The sequence below is a fragment of the Podarcis filfolensis genome (genome assembly GCF_964270895.1).
Source record: "Podarcis filfolensis genome assembly, chromosome: 13".
Lineage (NCBI taxonomy): Eukaryota > Metazoa > Chordata > Lepidosauria > Squamata > Lacertidae > Podarcis > Podarcis filfolensis.
This window is the reverse complement of record NC_139615.1, coordinates 13,092,868-13,117,693: the sequence shown is the minus strand read 5'-3', so window position 1 is coordinate 13,117,693 and position 24,826 is coordinate 13,092,868. Positions and strand designations below refer to the sequence as shown.

General features: G+C 42.6%; 2 protein-coding genes and 1 long non-coding RNA gene across 8 annotated transcripts; all 3 read left to right on the top strand.

Annotated features, from left to right (window-relative positions):
* Positions 1-1,689: 1,689 nt before the first annotated feature.
* On the top strand, positions 1,690-3,750 carry LOC310748474. The gene is made up of 3 exons (XR_014541333.1): positions 1,690-1,856; positions 2,709-2,814; positions 2,958-3,750. It is a non-coding gene; the product is annotated as an uncharacterized lncRNA (long non-coding RNA).
* Positions 3,751-8,244: 4,494 nt separating this feature from the next.
* CCNB1IP1 (cyclin B1 interacting protein 1) lies at positions 8,245-12,867 on the top strand. 6 transcript variants are annotated; one of them, XM_083584257.1, is made up of 4 exons: positions 8,245-8,363; positions 9,917-10,287; positions 11,016-11,346; positions 11,993-12,867. In XM_083584257.1, exons 2-4 carry the CDS (start codon positions 9,991-9,993, stop codon positions 12,184-12,186), a joined length of 822 nt encoding a protein of 273 aa, XP_083440383.1. In that variant the 5' UTR covers positions 8,245-8,363; positions 9,917-9,990; the 3' UTR covers positions 12,187-12,867. The 6 variants fall into 6 exon arrangements, with proteins under 6 accessions (XP_083440383.1, XP_083440386.1, XP_083440385.1 ...); XM_083584260.1 differs by having other exon boundaries at positions 8,259-8,711; XM_083584259.1 differs by lacking the exon at positions 8,245-8,363 and adding an exon at positions 8,370-8,667.
* A 105-nt stretch (positions 12,868-12,972) lies between these two features.
* TTC5 (tetratricopeptide repeat domain 5) lies at positions 12,973-21,768 on the top strand. The gene is made up of 10 exons (XM_083584201.1): positions 12,973-14,229; positions 15,060-15,192; positions 15,577-15,788; positions 15,998-16,148; positions 16,257-16,348; positions 18,341-18,397; positions 18,692-18,838; positions 18,950-19,164; positions 19,939-20,086; positions 20,840-21,768. The coding sequence occupies exons 1-10, from the start codon at positions 14,110-14,112 to the stop codon at positions 20,957-20,959; spliced, it is 1,395 nt and encodes a 464-aa protein (XP_083440327.1). The 5' UTR covers positions 12,973-14,109; the 3' UTR covers positions 20,960-21,768.
* The last annotated feature ends 3,058 nt before the right edge of the window (positions 21,769-24,826 follow it).

The window sequence follows — 24,826 nt, the reverse complement described above, 5'->3', positions numbered from 1 at the left end:
GGCCCCCAAAATATGCTTTATATTTAACCAATAACCTCCCCTCCCACACCACCTTTAAAAGGGTATCGGATGTCAACCAGCCAAAGGCCTGATTTAAGAGGAACACTATTGCCTGACTCCTAAGGCTGTATAATGAAGGCACCAGCTGAAAACCCCTGGTGAGAGCATTCCACAAATGGGGAGCCACTACAGAAAAGGCCCATTCCCATCTGCCACCCTCCAGAGCATTCGTGGACATGTTAGCCTTTTTTTTTTTTAAGAGATGGAACGAATTGTTGAGCTTCAATTTGTTGGCTCTCATTTAGTTCATTAGTTAGGAAAGACAAGGCTCAGCACATCCATTGCCTCACCTGCAGATATAGAACTGTGATAATGATTATGTATTTCACATCTTCTGTTGCTTGACCCTGGCTTAAATTGGTCATCCAGTTAACCTTGTAGCCTTATCATTTCAGTTATTGCCACTATGTTGTTTTGGGGGCTTCCAGGCAGCATCTAGCTGACCATTGTGGACACAACTATAAATTGGCCTTCGTCTGTCTGGATCCAGCAGGGCTCTTTTTATGTCAACACCCAGAAGGTCAAATTTGAAAATGCTTGCTTAAAGTTGGTTTGTCATAAAATCATTAAGGAGTTGCTGTAGGAACAATACAAACATTTGGGGTTTGCAAAAGTATTGCTATTTAGTATTGCTATTTATTGACCATCATGACTTATCTAATCTAATCTCAAGAGATTGTTGAATTGTGTGGTCTGAAAAGCTTCTACATGTGGTAACTAGTCCTTGAATGCACCAGAATGCTTTATTTTGAAATGTGCACAAACACTAGAACTGGAACAACATTTTTGTCTTAGACACTAAAAAGAAGCAATGAAGCAACACCACATATAAGACTGACACATAGAACTCATAGTTTGCGTTAGTCCATGCCTAGGCCCTTGCTTCATAAGAAAACAATAATTAAATGAATTCATTTGAAACAACATTTATAAGTAAGTCAGTTTTCCAGAACAGTATGGAGTTGCTGTAAGAACAATACAAACATTTGGGGTATTGATATTTAGATATTTGAGAACATGACTTATCTAAACTAATCTTGAGACATTATTGAATTGTGTGGTTTGAAAAGTTTCTAGATGTGGCAACCAGTCCTTGACTGCATCAGGATGCTATATTTTGAAATGTACACAAACACCAGAACTAAAACAACATTTTGTCTTAGATCTCTGCCCCTTCTTTCCTTGTCCTAAAAAAACCACCCCAACCCAGACTGAAACTCTGAATAAATTAATTTCAAATACTATCTAACAGGCTCTTATATTATGATCTATGCTGTGCTAAGCTGTTTAGAATAAAGGCAGTGTGGAAATTTAACAGTAAATACAAATAAAAATGATTTCTATTAATCTAAGAATATCATGAAAAGTGGTGTTAAGATTTTTTTTTTTTGTCTTTCTGGGAAACTACCGCAGGCACCCACATAGCTATGATTGCAGCTGTGTACAAAAAAAAGCAGATTCCAGCTACTAGGTTAACGGTTAACCCTTAGAGTGCTGATGGAAAGTAATCATTCTTTACAATCTGTATCCTTTTTGGGTTGAATGATGCAGCGAAGCCAAGGAAAGGCCTTATTAGCGCCACCTACTTGCAACAGTAAGATCACGACTCGTTCACAGTCTTTCAGTGTCACAAAAGCGCCTAGTCTCTCGAGAGATGATTGGCTTGCCTTCTCAGCCAATGCCAAGGCGATCTGCCAGTATTTCCTGGCCCGCCTACCTTCTTCCTCTGCCTTGCGGTTCTTTGGCGCTGGGTAAGCATTTGTCGTTTGTGCTATCGAATCCATTCTTAATCGCAGGTTAGTTCTTGCCATCCGTTCTTGTAATGCCTTTGGAAAGAGTCACGGTGCGGGTGGGGGTTGGGCTGCTAGATTTTTGTTTTCAGATCGTTTGCACCCCACTCTAGCATTAGTGCTCGTGAGTATGCTCTTCACTGATTTCAGTGGGGCTTGCTTCCAAAGCAGCATGGTTCTGTCCGATTACTGCGCCATTGAAAGCGCTTTCGGTGCCGAGTATTTCCCCGTGAAAAAGAACCTAGTAGAAATCAAGGCTTGCTCTTCTGTTCCCTTCCGGAGAGAGCACGTGTTCGTTTTTTTAATTGCATCGGTGTGATACGAAATGAAATGCGGGCTACGTGTTGAAGACGAAGCTTTTAAGGTTTGGTCCGGGGGTGGAAACTGGGCACGCTCGCTCCGAAGTAGTTTTCTTCTGGCCCATTGAGTTGGTAATGAGGAGGGGAAAAAACTTCACGGTGGGTCTTTTCAGGGGGGCAAGATATTTAGCAAAGTTTACTACACTAGGAAGCTTAATGCCATGTTTGGGTCCTATTGATGGGTGGTGTGAAAATGGTTTTAGTACAAAAGTAGGATAAAAATAAGTGTGGGTTTGCTTAGGCCTGTTGTGTAGATGCTGCATTATAAACAATTCCCCAGAAATAGCAAAAAGAAGCCCAAAGGTTCTTAAGGCCTGGTAGGAGAAAAGGCAATTAAATCTCTGGCCTTAGAAGGCAGTATTTCTTAAGCCTTTCTGTAGTCTTGTGTTCTTCCTTCACTTTACATTAGTGACTTAATTGGAGCCAAACCTCTCCAAATGAGAGTTGAGGCTTGCTTGTGTGCTCCCTTAATGCTCTCCCCGTCTCTTGCTTTCTACAGCCTGCGGAAAAATGGACGGCTCCTACCTGAAGCATCTGCATCATCAAAGCAGTGCTTCTGGAATGCACTCATCTGGAGTTAATCTTATGGTTATCCCTGCATTTGGGTAAGCCTTTTGTGAAGGGGAGTTCTTGTGCCTCTGGTTTTGCACTGTGAAAGTATGTGTTTAATGCATTTATATATCACTGCATTTTCCAAGGAGCTCAAGGTGACATATGCTGTTCCCCCTGCCCCACTTTATCCTCGCAGCAACCCTATGAGGTTAGGCTGAGAGAGAGTGAGTGACCTTCATGGCAGAGTGGAGATTTGAACGCTTGCAACTCCTTGGTTTGGTAGGACATATGTAGTCCTAGGGATCTTTTATGCAAGTGTATTCTGTAAATATTACTTACTAAATTTGCATATCAACCTTCGTTCGTAGATCTCAGGGTGGTTCGCAACATAAAAATACAAGCTAAAAACAAAATGCATACATAATAAGGACAAAGAAAAATCAGCAACTATCTTCAGAGGCAGCCCTGCATATGAATAAGAATGGCAAATTGAACTTGCTTGTAGTACACATTTGTTTCCAGCATTTGCTGTGTACAAATGCCTGCGCATATAGCAATGTGGTGAAAGGCTGAGAGGCACATAAAGATGATGTGGATTACTTTCATTTAAAAGTACAGAATGGTAAAATGGAGAGGTTGGTTCAAGGGGTTTTTTATTTTATTTTGAATAGAAGTTCTATGATAAAAAAATTGAACGTGTTAGTCTCATACCTAAAAGGTGGGGGGGAGGAATAAACCCATTAGTTATGATGCTAAAAACCTAGCCTCATTAGACTTGGCCTGATTGTTAATAGCACATGTTTCTGCTGGAGAAGGGTATTTATTAATTTGCCCATGCTCTGCCTAACAGCTTCCAGTTTTCTGCTTCTCAGTATAGTCATTGAATTGTGTGCACATATTGCTAAGAAAAGGACAATATAATGATACATTGCCCATAACTGCAACCTTTAGGCTGACAAAAGTTATGTTCAGTTCATAATGGTTTTCTTTCATAGAGCATGGGTTTCAAGAAGCATCAAATATTTCTTCTGAAGAGTTCTTTGAAGGGAACCATTGCAGTCAGAGATGGGCTGAACAAATTCAGGAAATTCCTAGGATTTCTGGAAGTCATGGAGTTTGGTCCATTTGGTGATAATAAGAAAAAGGTATGATCTTGGTTTCTCTTGAAGTAAGAATTTGAGGTATCTTGGTTGCTAAGTAGGAGATGGCAAGAGACTTGGGGAGCCTGTTATGATGAACTGCATGTTCTGTCCGTGTTTCACCTGATTAACCCTGATTATGCACATGCTCTGAGCTGATCTCTCCTTGGCACAAGTGATATTTCTATTAAAATGCTGATGAGTGTATGTCTGCTTAAGGATATTGTTGCCAGACACATGCAAACAGTAATAACAACTAGTGGTTGTATTTCAGAGAGCATGTGTTTGGAGGAAAATGAACACCAAATACGTCTCCTGAAGAGTTGCATAGCGTGAACAGCTGTAATACAAAATGGACTGAACAAACACTGAAAATACTAGGATTTCTGGAAGTTGGAATTGATATTGAGAAAAAGGTATGACCTTGGTTTCTCTTGAAGTAAGAAATTGAGGTATCTTGGTTGCTAAGTAGGAGATGGCAAGAGACTTGGGGAGCCTGTTATGATGAACCGCATGTTCTGTCCGTGTTTCACCTGATTAACCCTGATTATGCACATGCTCTGAGCAGATCTCTCCTTGGCACAAGAGATATTTCCATAAAAATGTTGATGAGTGGGCTTGATGTTGTTTAGATAACAGAAACAGCATAGTAACCTATTGCAACAATACTTGAATGACTTGTTTATCTTATAAAATATATGCCATTCTTGTTTTTATAGGGTCAACTAAATATATTTATCTAGGCATATTTGTGATGAACTCAAGAGTTACTTTCCCCAAAGTGTTAGGCATACTTCTCTAAAAATGGTTAAGATGGTCATTTATTTGGACCAATTAGATTAAATCTGATTGCAAGCTTTTAGTTGCTGATTTCTTCCTCAAACTGGAAGTTGTACCAGGTCATGGCCCTTAGCTCTTCTCACTTCCCCAAAACTTCCTAAATTTCTGCTGAACAGAAGCAAGAAGACCAAGGGGTGTAAGGAAAAAAGCATTTACGTTTTGGCTGGTGTTTAGTTCGTAGTGACTTATTTTCCTGCAGGGAGGAGGGGATCCTCATATGGGTTGTCCCTCCCACTCCACCAGACAGGAATGTGCAAAACTGAGTTCTTCCTATCTTGTGATGGGAGGGCGAACCCTCCAGTTTCCTGTGTAGGTCAGGTGACAGTGGTCTTCTCTCACCCTCTTATGAAGAGAGGTTGGGGGGGTTTGCTTGATTTTGCACTGCTATAGACTGGGGGGGGGGGAACGACACCCAGTCAATAGAAATTAGACAGTGGAATAAAATTTAAATTGCTTTGTATGGAGACATGACCCATTCCGTGGTAACCAAATTTTCTACAGTTGAGAGGGGAGCAAGAACCAGTCAGATCTAAAGAAGGATGCTTGCTAACTAAATAGCTGCCACTCTTTTCTTTTATAGGGCAGATGATTCTAAAGAGATGAAACAGCAATGGTGCACATTCCCCATCCTGAGCCTCTACAAAATGTAAGGACTGAAGCTTTTTCTCTCGCCACTTAGCAGAAGACATTTGCATCCAAACCACTGATTACTGTCTTGTAAGAAGTTGCTATTTATATAGTAGAATTTATCTTTCATAGTATGAAATCTAATGGGCAGGATCCAAACAAACTAGACAGTGTCAGTGCCTCTAAAGCACCTTTGGCCCTCCAGATGTTTTCAGACTCCAGCCTGCACGACCAGCTGCTAGGGACTATGGGAGTTACAGTCCAACATCCTCAGGAGGGCAACAGATTCTTTAAAAGGAGTGAATCATCAAAATAATAGTGGAAATTTGAAGTATAAATAGGGGTGGGTGGAGCAGGGGTTGGTAAGTGTGCTCAAAAGTGTAAATGCATGATGACTGTTCCTCTTGCTGTCGCAAGCCGTAGACGGTGAGATTTTGTGTCATCAAATATTAAAGCTGGCCTTTCTTCACTCAATGTGCCTTTGGATGGGTTGGCTGTCTGTTGGCACTATTGAATTTTGCGGGGTCAGACATTCTGAAAAATGCAAACGTGAAGCTTTAAATCATGAGCCAGCAAGCCAAAAGGAGTGTTTTTTTAATGGAATAACTGAGCTGTGATTGCCTAGCTTTTTAACAGGAAGCTTGAATTTACATTTCTAAATGTTTAAATCATTTTCCACAGGTTTGTTGGACACAGGCATGAAAGTGAGAACAGTATTTCTCTGTTTCACCATGGAAAAAAGTGGTACAGAAGATGGATGAATTTGCTGTAACATGTGAAAACAAGATAGTGGCTCCTTACTCTCTTGAGTGTTATATGTGTGACCACCAACAATAAAAAAATTGTCCTAATAATTAAGTTGTAGCTCATTATCGTCCACATTTACTAAGTGGAGTATATGTTGAACACCTTTTGAAATTGTGTACAATTCATAATTAAGAAATGGTCGAGTTTCAGATTTTCACAAATTCTTTGCTAGAGTATAATTACATCAATATGGTTATGGAAAACAGTGCCACATATCTGAAGATAGGTGAACAAGTGTACATGGAAAATAGCTCCCTCTAGCACATGTTGTATCTTACTCTGAGAAAAAGCTGTTTTCCAAAACAACATTTGGAGATAAAAACGCCATCTTGATGCCATAAACCTGCTTTGTACACCCTCACCCAAAATACATAGTTGTGAACAGGGTGCTTTCTTTTTTACAAATTCACAAGTCATTGCAACTTTGAAAACAAAAGGACTGTTCCAGTGTTAGTTGTACTCAACCAGATCCATTGAAATTACATTCCTTAATCTCAGTGGGTTTTCTCTTGAATATAACTTAGTGTAGCCAATGACAAAGTTTTCATCTAAGTTGACACTTTAATTTTAGAGCCTTGTCAAAGCATATGACATCTTTTATAGTTGTGACATCTTTTCAATATTCAAATTAACAAAGTCTATTAGAGATACAACATATCAAGTGGCTAGTTAAAATAGTCTACCCTTTAGTTGAGACACAAACCTTAAAAGCCATGAGAGGGGAGAGGACGGCTATACAGGTTTGTAGCAGGATAGGATAGGATTCGTCTAAATGGAGTCAGGTTAAATTTTAAGTGTGCTGCTGGAATAATGTTCCTGAGAGAACCAAGGAAACAAGTTGGAATTGCAGCACACAGCGTATTTACGTAGTGTTATTGGGTTGGTGAAAATACGAACATGGCTTGTGCTCGGTGAGCTGAAATGCAGTGTAATTTTTCAGTTTTATTCGGATGGGAGCAATAAGCCTTTTAAAAATAAGCCTTTTAAAAACTGAAAGGGTCCATGATTTGTTAAAAGTCCAAACCACAAATATTCCACCGTGAAGAGTTGTCAATTTTTATAAGTTTTCAGCCATTTGGTACTGCAATTAGGAGGCTTCACGCATACTGAAACAGACACAAGAATCCAGTCTTCTGAATATTACCAGCCTTGGGCTAAAGCTATAGCAAAAGGGTACATAGCATTGCCTGGAATAAAAGCATCAAAATTAGGCTGTGTATATACACAATACCTTTACAGCCCATAACACTTTTTTTGTGACTTGCAAATGGTGATTTTCAGTACAGTACTAGAACTGGGAGGTGCAAAGAGATGTTGTGAATACAGAGTTCACTTTGAAAAGGGCTGATGTGGGGACAGGAAACTTCAAACTTATTTGTTGGATGTAGCTTCTGTTGTGTTACATAAAAATACATACTAGGCTCGGGAACAATTCTGATGGACTTTGAAAACTTGCACTGGTAATTCGTTTTTGCCTGACTAATAAAGTTATTTTACTGTCCATTCCAGACAATGGTTTTTGCGCTTGAAGTTGCCTTAAATGGATTAAGTACTGCATGGGTGCGAGAGAGGCAATGACTTAAAACACTCTTCACTGCCTAGTTATTCTTAGTACTGTATAAAAGCAGAAATGGAGCAACCACACTAAGCTGGGATTCATAGGGGTGGGGAGCGTGCGTGAGGGCTGTGTGTGTGTGTGCGCGCAATCCAACCATTTTTTGGTTGTTTGCAGAACTCCGGCTTGCAACTTTTATAATTCACTGACTGGCACGTGAGGGGCATTTTAATTTCTGTGACGGGGACGTGGAGAAATCCAGCTTAAAAACAAAACACAACAGTTCCGTGCTTAACTCGCTTTTCTTTCCGCCAGCGATATGCCCCTGGCGATTCGCATTCCTATCCACTTCCCCCCCTCTCCCGCCCCTCGCCTTCTTTAGCGCCTCAGGGGAAGCGTTGGCAAAAAGAGCTGGAATTAAAAGTAGGTTTGAAGAGCAGCGCGAGCTCCGGCCGTTGGAGACGCGGGGGGTGGGGGACCAATCAAGAGGCGGCGCGTGAGCATCTTTCTTCTTTTCCAACCTCGGCGTTCTAATATTTTCCCGCCTTTTCTTCGCTGCCTATTCCCCCTCCCCCATCGCCCATCTTTCTAACTCCCATTTGTAAATAACTGCCTCACAAGCCTGCGCACTCATGTCAGTAAAATACCTCGTTCGAAAGAGTTCAATATATTACGTCACAAAAGCATCAACTTCCTGGCTTTCTTTTAAAACAACAGGGTTTTGTTTGTTTTTGCACCCCGCCCCCCCCCCGCCAAAAATAGCTACTCGCTGAACTTTTATTGTTTACTCAAGAGTGCCACTTTTTGTTCACACTGTGACAGCTGTGTGGGAGGCGGAAGTACATCTGGTTAATCTTATCTAGTCGATGGGCTTCCCAAAGTCATTTTCTGGTCGGCTGCTGTGAGAAAAAGGATGCCGGACTAGACGGGGCTGCTTGGTCTGACCCAGCAGGATTTTATGTTCCTTGAAGGGAAATTTAAAGTCTGTTAAATTTCTGGGACTTGCCTCCCACTATAAGAAAAAAGAACAATGGGTAGTGTTTTAGTATTGAACTGATGTGTTGTGAATAAAAAGTGGGCTTAATGTGTGTGGTGTTTTTTAAAAGTATATAAGTATTATAAAAATATCCTCTGTGGATGGGCATGGGGTGTGGAGGGTGAAGAGCATCCTTTCCTTCAAAGAATTCTGGGCACTGTTATTTGTTGGAAAGTGCAACTGTAGGGAAAAGCCCAGTGCCTAGAATTTTTCAAGGAGAAGAACAATAGACTTGCAGAATTGGAAGGGACAGTGTGTTTCAAATATTCTTTAAAAGGTGAACTGGATGATTGATCTCTTGGCTGTTTTGCACTCCCTGGGCTGTATCTACTCAGAGTAGGCCCACTGAAATTAATGGAACTTAGTATAGGTTGTATCCAGTGCTTTTCTCCCTAGAAAAATAGGTGCCTGTACTCGCCATGAAGTTGTTACATTAAGTACTATGGATTGTTTTTTCGTACAGTATGTGAAAGCTGCAACACAGGACAAAATAAATGTCATGTTACAGATGGGGATCTTACTGAGGCAGAGAAAATGACTTGCCTAGCATCCTCCCTAAAGTCCACGACCGAACTAGTACTATAAAAATGATCTCCTACCACCAAGTCTGGAAGACACATAATTTATGGAATTCACTGTCACATGATTTTTATTTATTGATTTAGATGGTCACTTGTTTAGATGAGCTTAGAGATAGGACAAATTTATTGACTGTCAAAGGCCATGATAGCTGTGGGCAAGATACCACTGAATTCAGGTGGCTGGGGGTGAGCTACTGCATGGATTCAAAATGCAATAATAAAGCCTGAGTCAATAAAAAATGTCTTAATGTGGTGCTGAAAAAGGCACCAGACATCTTTTGAGGAGGCTATTCTGTAGCTGAGGTGTCACCACTGAATAGATCCTGTCCTTGGAATCCATCCCACTCACTACAATTAGGGGATCCAGGAGCAGGGCCTGAGAAGACTATCTTAAGGTTCAGGTAGACATATATTGTAATAGGAGGAGGTAATCTGAATTACCTGCAGGTAATCTGAATTGCAGATCTGCTAAATGAACATATAATGATCTTAAGTCCAGTTCTCCGCCAGGCAGCCATAGCCTATAAGCAATTTGAAAATCCTAGCATTAATACTTATTTCATTTTATAGGTGTGGTATGGTGAACGCTACCTTTCCATCGCATAAAAAGTATTTGCAAAACTTTTCCACTGGCTCCATCAAACATGTCAGTCTGTGAGGATATGCTTCTTTGCAATTACCGCAAATGCCGAGTCAAACTTTCAGGCTACGCATGGGTCACAGCCTGCTCACATATTTTCTGTGACCAACATGGCAGTGGGGAATTTAGCCGCTCGCCTGCAGTCTGCCCTGCTTGCACCAGTGCTCTTTCTGGTAAACTGGATATTGTTCGAACAGAACTCAGTCCATCTGAGGAATATAAAGCCATGGTCCTATCTGGACTGCGACCAGAGATTATTCTGGACATCAGTTCTAGGGCTCTGGCTTTCTGGACATACCAGGTAAACACTCCTTGAACGGATTTCCACCAATGGCATTTTAAGGTTTTGAAAATTTAGCTGTACTCTATCTTTTCACTGTTAAGAGGAGATGCGGATTGGGGTGGATTTGTAACAGAAAAACCAGACATAAAATAGTTAGGAAACTACATTTGACTAATTAAACAATCTATGGCCTTTTAAACCGTGTGTGTTGGGGGTTATTTGTTTTTTTTTGTTTTGTTACTATGTTATGCATGTTTGTGTTTTTATATTGTAAACCACCCTGTGATCCTTAGATGAAGGGAGGTATAGACATTAATTTACTACTGCTACAGTCAAACCTTGGTTCCCGAATGCCTCCGTTTTGGAATGTTTTGGCTCCCGAATGGCAAAAACCCAGAAGTAACTGCTCCAGTTTTCAGAAGCTGAATGTGCTACATGACTTCCATTTTGAGTTTCCTTATTTTATTGAGGCTTCCGCTTCAGTTTTCGGTTGTCAAACGTTTTGGAAGTCGAACCGTCTTCCAAAATGGGTTATGTTTGACAACCAAGGTTTGACTGTACTACTACTCCAGCCTCCAATCTGCTCAACTTCTGCTAGAGATTTCAGCTGAAAGAGAAAGGAAGAAAAATAATGAGGAAGAATAAAAGAATTAAGGGAGGGGGGACTACATCGAGCACATATTGCTCGGCTCTGACATCACAGTGGCTCTTATGCTCCTGCTTACTCTTATCTTCTATCCTTGCAGGTTCATCAGGAGCGCTTATACCAAGAATATACCTACAGCAAGGCAGAGGGCCACCTGAAGCAGATGGAGAAAGTCTACACCCAGCAACTCCAGAGCAAAGATGTGGAGCTGACTTCCATGAAGAGTGAGGTCTCCTCCCTAAAGAAAGTACTGGAAGAATACAAAAAGAAATTCACTGAGCTCTCAGAGAAACTCATGGAGCGCAATCGGCAGTACCAGAAACTGCAGGGCCTCTATGACAGCCTACGCTTGCGCAACATTGCTGTGGCCAACCAGGAGGCAGGCCAAGAGCCTCCTATGATGCCCCAGCCTGTATTTGGTTTCTCTTTGGGTAAGGACAGGGGCCTTTCAGTTGGGTAGTTAAACTTGTACTAGCATACTCAGTGCAATTAACTTTTTTTCCACAAAGCACAATATGAGAGAAACATAGGCATGATGGGGAAATCCTATGTATATTATAAAAGTATAGCTTTGCCCCTAAACACATGGAGCCGCTTAGAGTGGCTGGGGCAACCCAGTCAGATGGGCAGCATATAAATAATAAATTCTGATGACAATGTTGGTGATGTTACCAACTCATTTCTTCTGTCTCTCCTAGCAAAGCAAATGGAACTTTGTCCAATTTTTGTGGTTAATTCTCTTGAGTGCCACACCTCACTGAATATGCCCTAATCATTTCTTTATCTACACTATACATTTAAAGCAGGATCTTGCCACTTTAAACTGCCTTAGCCTCCTGCCTCAACTTCTGGAAACGGTAGTTTGTAAGGAGTCAAAAGGAGATTCCTAATTTTCCCTCACAGAGCTACAATTCTCAGAGAGGCTTAACAATCAATCAATCTATCAGTCAGTCTACTCTAGTAAAACTGTAGGCATATATTGAGTATTCTCTGTGTTAACATACTACTGTGGCTAATATTGACTTACTTATAGATTAAAATCCCCCTAATACAATATCTCTTGCTCACATGTTCTAGGTAATGCTGCCAGGTTCTCTGAGAATGCAACACCTATCCAGGGCTGGCGTGGTGAGGGGGACTTCCATTTCAAACCCTTCTTTGCTGCCTCTCCACCACTGGGCCAGTCTGGCAACAGCTTCTTTACCTCTCCTGGCAATGGTTTGGAACAGCAAGCAGGAGGCAACAAGGCATATAAAATTAAGAGAATATAAACTGTAACTTATGTTGACAAGTTTAGGCCTTTTTGAATATCCAGGTTAGGCATGAAATGCTTGTTGGACTGAAATGCTCGTTTAAAAGAACCCACAGGCCAGATCTCAGTGAAGTCTAATGTGCGTTAAATTTCCTGAAATCTCAGAAGTAGCAAATTTTAAAGGAAGAGAGCCTGCAGTGAGGACTAAAGGAGTAAATGCGCCAGTTAAAACCAATTCCTTTCTAAGCTTCTTTCTTTCTCTCAGCAGAGTGTTCCAGTTGTTGCTAATGGTTACTATAGCCACCCGCACCTCTAGATATTGTTGCATATATGCTGTCATTGTTCTATTACTCAGCAACATTAATTCCCGTCCTACAACATACGATTATGACTCTGGCTCTCACACAAATTATGATTCCTTAAAGTGAAATGTGAAAGCTTGCTTCACCATGTCATTTTTTTTCTGGCACTAAGGCTGCAATCTTACATATACTTTCCTGGTAATAAGGTCTATTGAACTCTGTGGTGTCTGGGTACAGATGTACAGGATTACAGCCTAATTGTTTAATTACTATATTGTTGCAACTAATGTGTTATGTGATCTTTCCTCCTGATGATTGCTTTGAACTGCCACATTTGTGTTGTAATGTAATGGTACTTTTTTTCTCCAATTACGTGCATAAACATGTTTGCAAGCCTGTGTTTAATTTGTTCACTGCTTATTGAAACAGGTGGGGTTGAGGTTTTTTGTGGGGTGGGGAGGAAAAATCTAATATGCCTGGTGTGTTTGCCTCTGATTAGTGTGCACACACTTTTTGTTGGTACATACCACTATGAGCAGTTTTTGCTGTTAGAACTTAGGGTTGTAGCCAATGCTAGTCCTACTTAGAGTAGAACAGACATGACTAACAGGTTCATTAATTCAAATGGATGTACTCTGAGTAGGATTAGCATTGGAAACAACCTAAGTTCTAATAGCTTTTTAAAGTTAGTCATTTTAAAACATGCTTCCTCAACCTCGGCCCTCCAGATGTTTTGAAACTACAATTTCCATCATCCCTGACTACTGGTCCTGCCTAGCTAGGGATCAAGGGAGTTGTAGGTCAAAAACATCTGGAGGGCCGAGGTTAAGGAAGCCTGTTTTAAAATTTTAGGCATTTACTAGACTTCAGATGAGTTTGTATTGCTCTGCAAATCAGATAATTGGATCCTTCCAGCCCCTTTGATTCTATGCATTTTACCTGCATTAATCACCATTTGATTTTGTATTCACACTTCTGATGTCATCCTCACCATATATAGAATGGAGTGATTAAGATGCATAAAGGGTAACTAGTCTGTATTACCATAATTACAAACATCCATTTCTTGGGAAAGAAAGCAGAGGAGGAATACAAAATAAAAATAAAATTTCACTGAGCACCCAGACACAACCTGTTTCATGATTTTTGCACAAAACCATTGAAGTTAATGGGTTTAAGCATGCCCACCTATGCAAAGGATTGGATTCTGTCTTGCTAGTGAAAACATTTTAATATGAAATGTAAATACAGTATGTAATTTCATGGCATTTGTATCGCAGAAACCTGTAAGCAATTCACATAAGATACAGCTGAAAATACAGAAGGAAAAATATGACAAGCTTCCTTTTGAATAGCTGCAGCTTCGTGTTTCAGAAACAGTGTCTCAGAGCACGTACAGAATATTTTCCATTGGGCAGGGAACAAGCTGTTCTTATTTTATTTTAACGAATATAAGGAACGGCTGTTATCTTTCAAAACACCATCGCTATGAAACAGCATAAGAAAAGAAGGTACATCTCTGTCACGCAGGTGTAATGCAAAACATTTATTTAAACACGGCCAGGATGATTCCGACTGCTTCCAGGAAGAATGGTCTATTCCTCTCTTTGTGGCTTGCAGTTTGGCCTCCAGTCCTTTAGATGTCTCTGCAGGAGCCTCCGTGGTTGCAAGCAAAGAGAATAACAGGAAACGGAGGAGAGTCTCGAGCGATCATGGCTGAGGAAGAAGAAGAAAACCCCCAAGCTCGGCAAGGTTTGCAGGTAGGGCGAGCAAAACATCTCGCCGTGTCATAAGCCTACCGTTTTTCTTCTTCCTCTGACCTCTGCTAAAGTCAATATATTATCCGAACAGTTTCCTCGCCCCCCCACCCGAGTTGGCAAAACATGGAAGCAGCAGCCAGGAGTTCCATCCTGCTCCGTGCAGGTGTTTTAACTGTGTCAGGATCCACCCGGATCTCATTTTACTGGGAATATGCTGCCGAATATGCTTCTCCAGCAGGACCCCCCCCATTACAATACTTCAAGCGATGAGGGAGGAGATGTAGCTAGAGGGGGAGTGGAGGAATGTGGATGTGGAAACCATGCAGAGAAGGGGGTGCAACCTGCCCCTTCTTTTGACTGCATAGGATTCTGCCCGTTCTTCTTTGTACTTCGGTTTTGCTCGCCCCTCAAGCCACTGAGGACCAGGACTCGTAGCACGTTGGCGGGGGGGGGCATCTAGTCCAATTCCCTGAGGGTCATTTATTTCAACCCCTTTTCTTATCACTTTCAGAGCTTAGTTATTGAAATCAAGGGTGTGGCGTGCTCAGCCATGTCTTTAAAAGTTGGGGGGTTTTTTTGGCTCGTGCCTGAGCAACTGTAGACTGCTGGAACCTGGAAACGAACGATATTGAATGGAAAACTAAAGACACCTCATTTTGCACAAATTTGCCATACATGCTTCCTTTGGCATCCATTAACCACCATCAAATGTCAAGGTAGTGATAGAAAAGTGTTTGTTTAGCTTCTGTTTTCGGTGCATGCTGTGTATTGGCAAGACGTTGTTGCTCTGGTTTGATGGTAACATTCCCTGTTTGGCGATTTCCTGATAGGAACTGGTTGACCAGCTATATCATTTCCGAGACCATTATTTTGAGAGCCACAAGGTGGAAGATGCTGGGAAAAAGCAGCAGGATGTACAGGAAGAGATGGAGAAGACTCTTCAGAAAATGGAAGCATTAGAAGGTAAATCTCAACAGAACCAGCATTCTCCTTTCTCCTACTTGTATACCATTCCTCCTCCCCCTTCCTCATATGCTGTGAGGCTCTGCAGATGTCCTTTTTATTGTGCATTCCTGATTATTTGTGCTCCTGGTGGTATTAGGGTGGTTATGTACGATCCTGTTTAGGGAAGTTTTTAATGTTTGATGTCTTACTGTGTTTTTAATATTCTATTGTGAGCCGTCCAGAGTGGCTGGGGAAACCCAGCCAGATGGGTGGGGTACAAATACTAAAATTATTATTATTATTATTATTTTGGATGAGCTCGGTTACTGAATTTCTAGCACAGTGTGGATTTCATGGCCTTGCAGTTCACTTACGGCATCTCTTTCTCGCATCCTCTGCTAGGCCTGTCTAAGGGTCGAGCTCACACACTGATGCTGAAGGGGAAAGCCTTGAATGTGTCCCCAGATTATAATGCCCAGGCTGAAGAGCTGCTTTCCAAAGCTGTCAAGCTGGACCCAGAACTGGTAGAAGCCTGGAATCAGTTAGGGGAAGTTTACTGGAAAAAGGGTGATGTCTCTGCTGCCCACACCTGCTTCTCTGGAGCGCTTAGCCATGTAAGTCCCCCCTCAGTCCTCCCTTGGGCAGGCGGTGATTCTAGTTTGGAGAACTCCTTGGCACTTCAAGCCAGGACTATTCAGCCAAAGGACATACCTCAAGGAATACTTTGGGGAAGTGAGAGTCATATTTTGCATTTCACTAGGTAGGATTTGAATTCTTGCTAATTGCAGAAGCCTTGTCTTTCTCCTGCCCTTTTTATCTTCAGTGCAAGAACAAGGCCTCTCTGCAGAATCTCTCTATGGTGCTGAGGCAGCTGCGCACGAACTCCGCTGATGAGCATGCACACAACGTGATGGACAGCGTGCGGCAGGCCAAGCTGGCGGTGCAGATGGATGTGCGCGATGGCCGCTCCTGGTGTGAGTCTGTCATGCGCCCCTTTTCAGGTGGTCCTGAGGTGGGATGGGATAGAGCAAGGAAGGGAACCGGCTGTGCAACCTGCTAATTATGCTCTCTGTATTCCACAGATGTTCTGGGCAATGCCTACCTCTCCTTGTTCTTCAATTCAGGGCAGAACCCCAAGATCTCCCAGCAGGCGCTGAGTGCCTATGCCCAAGCAGTAGGTGCTGGAGGGGACTCTAGAGGAAGCCTGTGGTATGGTGGGGAGGAGGGGGCTGGGGGCCCAGGCTAAGCCTCTTCTGAAGATTCTACATTGCCAGCAGCTGAGGTGGAAATGGCTAGTTCTAGGTGGCAGATTAGAGGGCTGGTAATGGATGCAGGGAGACCCAGTTTCAAATCCTTTCTTGCCTGCAAAGCTTACTGGGTTACCTGAGCAAGTTGCACTCTGAAGGGGTGGAACAGGTTAAGTCACTTCTGACTGCATGCAGGGAGATCACATTTTCTAATGTTCTTCTAAGTAAAACCACACAAATAAAATAAATAGCAAACCCTCTCTCCAAGTGAGAAACTTGCACAGCTGGAGCTATAATCTTGGCTATAATCCTTTCTTGGAATGCTAGTTATGTAACTCTTTTATTTTATTTATTAGATTGATACCCACTTTTCTTCCCAGAAGCTCAAGGCAGTATACACGGTTCTCTTTCCCACCCCCACCCAACTTCCCATTTTATCCTCACAACAGTCATGCGAAGTAGGTTAGATAGTTTCTGGTCCAAAGTCACCCAGAGAACTTAATGGCTGAGTGGGGATATGAACCTTGGTCTCCTCCGTCCTCGTGCAACACTCTAACCACTACAGCATACTGTCTGTCTACACAGGCAAGGATACTGAAAGGGCACCTCCTGTCTGCAGGTTGAGGTGGCATTTCGGGATTCTGCCACTTCCTTTTGCTGCATATACACGCCTAACCTCAATCTAGTCTACCTAACCAACTTGCTGTAAGGCAAAAATGAGATACACATGTTGTTTTTAAAGGTCCCTCCTGTTTCAGAAATTGCTTTGATATTTCTAATGCAAAACAATTAATGCATTTTGCAAAATAAAATAAAGATGTTGCAGTCTTCACTAGCATGCGTTTGCCGTGCTCCTGGGAAGTTCTCATACCCAGGATGATGAGGATATTCACCTCCTGTTATTTTTTAGCATCTGACAAAAGAGGTTGTTTGGAGATAAGAGCCCAAAGGCTGGGTCATACCAAAGGCCTATTGAGTTCAGCATTTTGTTCTCAGTGTGGCCAGTTATGCCCACGGAAAGCTCACAAGCAGGGCATGAGTGCAATTGTGCTCGTGATCCCTAGCAACTGATATTCTGACATCAGCATCTGAATCTTAATATGTAACCATCATGACTAGTACCCCCTGAGATCTGTATTCTCTGTGAATTCTTCTAATCCTGTTTTAAAGCTAAATTGGTGCCCACCACTGCATATTATAATAGTGAGTATCAAAGTTTAACTATGCAGTCTGTGAAGAAGTTCTTTTGTCTGTACTGAATCTGACAATATTCCTCATCACTGGGTGACCCTGGGTTCTAGTACTGTGTATGTGTGAGAGAGAAACCAGATCATGGTGCATGATTTTGTGCTCCTCTGCTTTGAATATAGTAGAATAGAGGCAGACAGTAGTTGGTGTAGAAGTATGCCTGGTTTTCTAAATCGTGACTTTGTGGCATATCTGTAAAGTGGTTCTTGCTCAGCTCAGCTGCTGTCCCCAGCCGGACCCACCAACATAGTGGAAAAGTGCAAGAGATCAAAATGAAGTCTAAAGTTGCCCAATAGGGATAGTTAGGGGCAGCCTAGAAACAAAGTTTGGTGCTCATGCAATAACTTTCCAGAGTGATCCTGTGAGCATATAAATACCTGGAACAACACATGTCAGGATTGGTTACTTATGTAACTGTTCTGTGGATTTTGTGAGCTGGACCGATGAAGGGGAAAGAAAATGAGGTAGCTAAAGGTGTGGCTTGTGATGATTTGCCACTGGGCCATTTATAAATATGCACCTTTAGATGGTGGGTGGATAGGGATTTTGGGCTCAGCTGGTAAAAGCAAAAATGACTGTGGAGGAAAGTGCTGGGGGAGCAGGGGGAGAGTGTCCTCACAGAGGAAGTGATGGTTGATGCTCATGCCTTTCTCTTGGTCTTCTTTCTGTAGGAGAAGGTGGACCCCACGGCATCTTGTAATCCAGATCTACATCTTAATCGAGCCACGGTGAGCAGAAAGGATGGGGAGGGTCATGGGGCAAGATAGGTTTGGCTGGCTTGTGCTTGACCTATCGCGGAGAACTCTGAAAAGTGTGGGACGGGTTAGAGGATGGGTGGCTGGCAATTCCAAGTGAAATACATCTTAAGGCTACCATCTAAGCAGTCATCAAGGGACCGATTTTCAATCTCCACCCCTGTTCTAACTTAGTTGACCTGTGCCTACAGTGTCCTATTTCTATAGTAGTGTATGTTCCACGTGACTGTAGCCTATCACTTTCTGCTCTGTTGTTTTTTGGGGCAGCTATATAAGTATGAAGAAAACTACATGGAAGCTCTGGAGGGCTTTGCACAGGCAGCAGCCCTTGATCCAGCTTGTCCGGAACCACGCCAACGGGAGCAGCAACTCGTAGATTTCCTGGAGCGGCTAACCAGCCTCCTTGAAAACAAGGTATTATTAACGGCAACAAGACTTGGTGTCCTCTCACTGCCCGACCCATGCAAACGTAGCATCGTCCAACAATGCAAAGGTGACTCACCGTGGTGCTTTTCTCCCTTGCAGGGAAAAGTGAAAGGCAAGAAGCTGCAGAGCATGCTGGGAAGCCTGCGTACCTCCCAGCTGGGCCCGTGTGGGGATGGGCGCTACCAAGGGCCCTCGGGTCAGAAGGTGCAACTGGAACAGCGCCCCCTGGGCACCTTGAGGTCTGGCGTTAACTCTGGTGTTGTGGTGCTGGGGAAGGTGCTGTTCAGTCTGACCACAGAGGAAAAGGTGCCCTTGTGAGTTTCTGCCACATCCTGCCTTGGAATCTTTTCCTATGTCCCCCCCCCCCGGACTATATCCACCTTTTCCTTCCTGCTTAGCTTTATCCCACTCTCTTCATAGTTTGTTAGGGCTTATATTCTTCCCTAGGAAGATAGGTTTGGGATAGGTTTCAATAATTATTTAAAAGTAGCAAAAAGCTGTGGAAGCTTATCCCACAAACGCACATCATTATGGAGGCCACCAGACGCTTGCTTAAACAGAAGTAAATACCTTAATCTTGATTCTGTAATGTGTTCAGCTTGATGTGTTGTTGGTTCTTTAGAGCAGGAGTGGAAAACCTTTTGGCTCTATGAGCCAGATCCTTATCAGGATTGGCCTTGCTGTCCAAATTCACTCACCCACCTGCCAACTCAGCTGACATCACAACTGATGTTGGCTTATGAGTGGTAGCCATGTTTTGGGGAAAACGACCACACAAGCTGAGATTGGCTCACTGGCTGGAGGTTGTCCATCCTTGCTGTAGAGGAAGGCAGTTCTAATAAGGAGAAACTACCTTTGATGGGATAACAGGGAACTCTCTGTTGAGCTTGGAGACTATGACACCTACAAGATGCTTAGTCTGTCCTTGAGCTTTATCAACCATGACCAGCTCCTTGGGCTCTGCTGTGTGGGCAAGTATCCATCTTGCTCATCTCTTGATCTTTCCACTTGCCTGTCTACCCATCCAGCAACCTGACTGATACTTCTTTTTAAACATATTTTGTTCTTTCCTCTCTTTACTCAAACAGCACTTTTGGCCTGACTGACTCCACCGAGGGCCCCTGTTTTGCTGTCACTGTGTACAACATGGCGCAAAGCTGGGGGGTTTTGATTGGGGACTCGGTGGCCATCCCTGAGCCTCACCTTCGGCATCATCACATCCAGCACCAAGGCAAGGTGAGTTCCGTCTGTGCTCTTTCTTTGGCCCTTTCAAATTCTATTACGTACCTGTTTCCATGTTGCTCGTGATGCAACCAGAGCCTCCAAAGAGGTAGTTGGAAGAGACAGCACAGAATTACTTGAATGCACAAGTGATGGAAACAGTTTAAAGCAGAGGCAACAATTCGAGGCTTACTGGCGTCATCTTGTCTGTCTTGGCACCCCCTTGTTCTTATGTATTTTCCCCCACCCATTCCCAGATCAGTCATTCTGGGAGAAAGATTCCAAGTGGAGAGGAAGCCTCCATGTCTTTTTTAAAATGGCACTTTAAAAACTTTGTTTCAGTTGGAAGTTGTGTAAATCTGGGTGTGTGTGTGTTTTCAGATAACCTGCTTATTTGAGCATTTGTCCTGATTTGCCTGTAGAGGAGATTAGACAGTGCCAGCTATTTAATGCGTAGTTCATTTTGATTTGTTTGCAGGAAAGCTAGACATTACACCTAAGCAAGTGTTAACACTGTCCCAGTGCATTTTCCTGTCACTTTCCTTATCGCAAAATGTCAGGTCTTTTGGAGACATTGGTTTTGTTGTGCAAAGTTCTCTCCATCAGCTGTGATTACACTGCCTGAATTTGCCAATATGTAAGCAAATCTTGCCTGAAAATAGTCCCTGTAGTCCCTGTTACAGTCAGCAAGGTTTGGAGGGAGGGAGGCCTTACTTAGATTGAATCCTTCCTCCGCACCCTAACCTTTTCTCCATTCCTCTTTTTCAGAGTTTTACTTTTTCTAGCATCCGGGTGGAGACGCCTCTCCTGCTAGTGGTGAATGGCAAAGTGCAAGGATCCCAGAGCCAGGCTGCAGCCACCATTGCGTATCAGGCACAAAGTGAATGAAGTGAGGGGGCAGGAGGAGACGGCAAGTGGGGGGACTGCTCTCCTGCCTGGTGGTGCTTGGCCTTCAGGCAGAACCTGCTACCTCTCAGAGGATCTAGAAAATCAAAGGCCTGGGGCAGGGTTAGCCAAGGCGGTGTCATCCAGCTGTTGCTGAATGACAGCTCCCAGCATTTCTCCTCCTTGGCTATGATAGCCGGGGCTGATGGGAGTTGTTGTCCAACAACATCTGGAGGACACTACCTTGGCTATCTAGGGCCCAGCAAGGTTGGATTTGTTTTTATCATACATTCAAAGACACTAGGTTGAAGGAGTGAGAGACAAGAGAGGGAATTGCAGGACTCCAGGGTTAAGCCCTAGTTTTGCTCCCTCTAGTTCTACTTCCCTATGCATCAGCCTAGCCTCGATCCTCTGCAGTAATAAGAATTAGCCTTCATGAGTCAGTCTGAAAAATCAGCAGGGCTGCTCAGCTCACTCCCTTGTCTTTCCCTAGACTCTTCCCACTTTTCCAACACCAGGCCTGCCCCATCTCTACTGTTAGGGAGGGCGACCCTGTTGCCCGTTTCTCACCTTAACTTCCATTTCACTTGAGTTTGGGCATTTGAGCTTGTTTGGCTTTTCTGTCTTTCGTAGATCCCAGTTGGCTGAGCACTAGCCCCCATTGTCTTTTATTGTGTGTGTGTGTATATATATACAGGAGATAATAACATCTGTATTTATTTGGCAATGTTTTGAGTTCGACTTTGTAATTTTTATACATATTCTGCTCTTTCTGTTCCCTACTTTAACCAATAAAAACCTGCATTCTTTGCTTTTTGGGCAATGCCTTGTGTTTGGTTCCCATAACAAAGATTAAAAAAGATTTCGATTAGCAAGGCTCAAAGCAGGGTAAAGCACATGATCCAGTTTTATCCTCATAGCAGCCCTGCATGGTGGTTGTTACTTTATTTTTTGAGTTCTACCCATCTGACTAGGTTGACTCAGCCCACTCTGGGTGGCTTCCAACAGAATATACAAAAACACAACAGAATATCACACATTAAAAGTGTTTCAATATAGGGCTGCCTTCAGATTTAATTTAACAAAAGGTTGTATACTTGTCTAGAGAAGGTTGTATGCTTGTTTATCTTCTTGACATCTGATGGGAGGGCATTCCACAGGGTGGGCACCACTACCGAGAAGGCCCTTCCTGTTTCCATGTAGCTTCACTTCTCACAATGAGAGAACCGCAAGAAGGACCCCAGAGCTAGACCTCAGTCTCTGGGCTGGATGATGGGGGTGGAGAAGCTCCTTCAGGTTCACAGTCTAGGGTAGACTGAGAGACACCACGGCTGAGCAGTGACAACTTGCCTCATGGGAGTATGGCCAGATTTCCTTGCTATAGAAGAAGGATGGGTAAAAGTTGCCTTGGTAATCCACCCTTCCTGGAAGCAGTGCCATTTAGTCCCTGATGGACCTACCAAATTTTGATTGAGGAATGGTTCAAAGGTTTGCCCACATGTCCATTCTGAAGGGAAAGAAAGGGTTTCAAGAATTAGGGAGATTGCCACGAGATCAGGGCCCTTGGGATTTGACGTCCTCCTGCAGGGCCTGCAAGAGGGAGTTGTTCCACCAGGCCTTTGGTCAGGGCTCAGCCTGACTCCCCTCTTTTTGTATAAGAACTAGTATGAAAGAGGCCTCCCAGCATTATCACAGGCTCATATAAGAATAGCGTAAACGGTTGGGCCTGGTGAGCATTTACTGTTCCCAACCCAAATCCTGCGGAAAGCCATCTAAATTAGATTTTAATTTGATCCTGACTTGTTTTTAGGAGGTAATTTAATTAATGTTTGGTTTTATACCAATGTTATATATTTGATGTTAGCTGCCCTGAGCCTGGTTTTGGCTGGGGAGGGCAGGATACAAATAAAAGATGATGATGATGAAATGTTAACATCTTTCTCTTTGACCCATGTAACATACAAAATCAAGCAGTGTTAACATGTGCCCTGTGCACAGGTACGTATTTACGATGGGCTCCTCATTTAGGAAGCCCTCACATGGTGACAGCTTTCTTGTGGTGGGTGATCTCATTGGAGGTAAAATACACTTCAGCCCTTGAACAGCTGTGTGGAGAATTGAGTGGTCCTAGAGTACAGATGTTGACCTTCCTTGTTATAAAAAACAAACGGGTTGGAGAGCAATTCTGCAGGAACACTCATGTAGTCTACCACCTGCAGTAATCCCATAATTACCACAGTCCAGCATATAGACTTCTGAGTTTCACTACAGCCTTACATGATTGTGTGTGGCTTGCAAAACTGAGTATGTCTGTGAGACTTAAAAAATACCTGCAGATATTTTGCATGTTACTAATGCTCAAGTTTTCTCCCGTATCCCCCATCCTTTATGTTCTATCGCCCTCTAGTGTTTGCACAAAGTTTTATTTTTAAAATGTGCCTCAATTTAACAGAAATGATGTAGGGAGAGCATTTTTAACCCATGACACTAAGGTCCAAACTACACTTTTTAAAGCCTTTAAAAACAGCTGCGGAGGGGAGAAGATTTGAATTGGGCATATGATGGCTGGTGGAGGAGGGGTTTAACTCCCCCCGCCCCCGTGCCTTTTCACTAGTGAAAATCATCCCTCTAAATACTAGCTTGCCTCCCCATGCAGAACAAAACTGGTGCATAGAGGATTTAGCTTTTATCACCTGTACTCTGCTGGGAAAAGTGGCTGAATTGTCCCCTCAATTTCAAAGAGTTCCTTTGAGCAGAACTCACCTCACCAATCCCCTCTCTTCAACCAACGACAGAGCAAGGTGACTTTTCTGTGACCTATTGAGTGGGTGAACTGCATCTCGACTCCTCCATTAAAATCACTCTACATTGGCACTGCTAGAAGGAAATGTTGCAGTTACAGATCATCTTTTAAATTGGCTCCCACAGGGTAGCCCAACAAAGCTTGCCAGAAAAGTTCATATCCAGGCACCAGTTAATTAGGCCAATATGGTTTTCTTTCCTTCTGATCTAGCTCTGACGGAAGCTTCTGGAGCTGAATCCTCCTGAGGAAATGGCTGTCTAAACTGGGAATTGGAGTGATGTGTGCAGTTGCTGCTTAGAAGAATGTGAGGAAAAGGGTAGATTCAAGCCAATACGTTTGATCCTTATCCTTGCTACTTCTGGGATGAGTACAGAGTGTGATGGCCTGAGGAAAAAGATACCTCAGCACTGCAGTGAACCTGAAATAAGTGCTTGGGACAGATAGTGAATTATTGCTGGCAATTTTTGAGGTCTTTTTTTTTTGTTTTCTTTAGGACAAAGTGCTCTACAACTCATCTCTTTACTTACATTAGGCCAGGAGATACGGAAAATAAGCTTTTATTGTACTAACCAAAGGCCATGACAAAACTGTACAAACACTTAACAAAAGAATGTACATGTAAACTACCCAAACTGTATAGAAATTTATTTTTGTATGTGACTACAGTGGCAGGAATGTTATTTGCCCCAAAAAGGAAAGAAGAAGAAGTCCCAACAAAAGAAGAATGGATACAAAAAATTATGGAATACACAGAAATGGCAAAATTTGCCAGAAAAATAAGAAATCAAAATAACAAACTTTTTAATAAAAGAATGGAAATGGTTTATGGAATATTTACAAACAAATTACAAACAGATAAGAACATTGGCGGGATTATTGTAATAACCTGCAGTTTTTCAAGAGTATATATTTAAGGTAGATGAATAAATGAGCAAATTTGGATATGCAGAAAATATTAAAAATAAATATAAGGAACCACAGAAAGAAGGGGAAGGAAGTCAAGTTTTGAAAGGTTAAAACAATTGTAAAATTCTTGAAATGTATAAAACTGAAAATCAGAAATAAAA

What these genes read in the sequence shown, in the direction of transcription:
- CCNB1IP1 (XM_083584257.1), top strand. Translation starts at nt 9,991, where the DNA reads ATGTCAGTCTGTGAGGATATGCTTCTTTGCAATTACCGCAAATGCCGA. An exon ending in TGGCTTTCTGGACATACCAG is followed by an intron (nt 10,288 to 11,015) that starts GTAAACACTCCT and finishes CTATCCTTGCAG; the next exon opens with GTTCATCAGGAGCGCTTATA. An exon ending in TGTATTTGGTTTCTCTTTGG is followed by an intron (nt 11,347 to 11,992) that starts GTAAGGACAGGG and finishes CACATGTTCTAG; the next exon opens with GTAATGCTGCCAGGTTCTCT.
- TTC5 (XM_083584201.1), top strand. Translation starts at nt 14,110, where the DNA reads ATGTCTCTGCAGGAGCCTCCGTGGTTGCAAGCAAAGAGAATAACAGGA. An exon ending in ACAGAGGAAAAGGTGCCCTT is followed by an intron (nt 19,165 to 19,938) that starts GTGAGTTTCTGC and finishes TTACTCAAACAG; the next exon opens with CACTTTTGGCCTGACTGACT. An exon ending in ACATCCAGCACCAAGGCAAG is followed by an intron (nt 20,087 to 20,839) that starts GTGAGTTCCGTC and finishes CCTCTTTTTCAG; the next exon opens with AGTTTTACTTTTTCTAGCAT.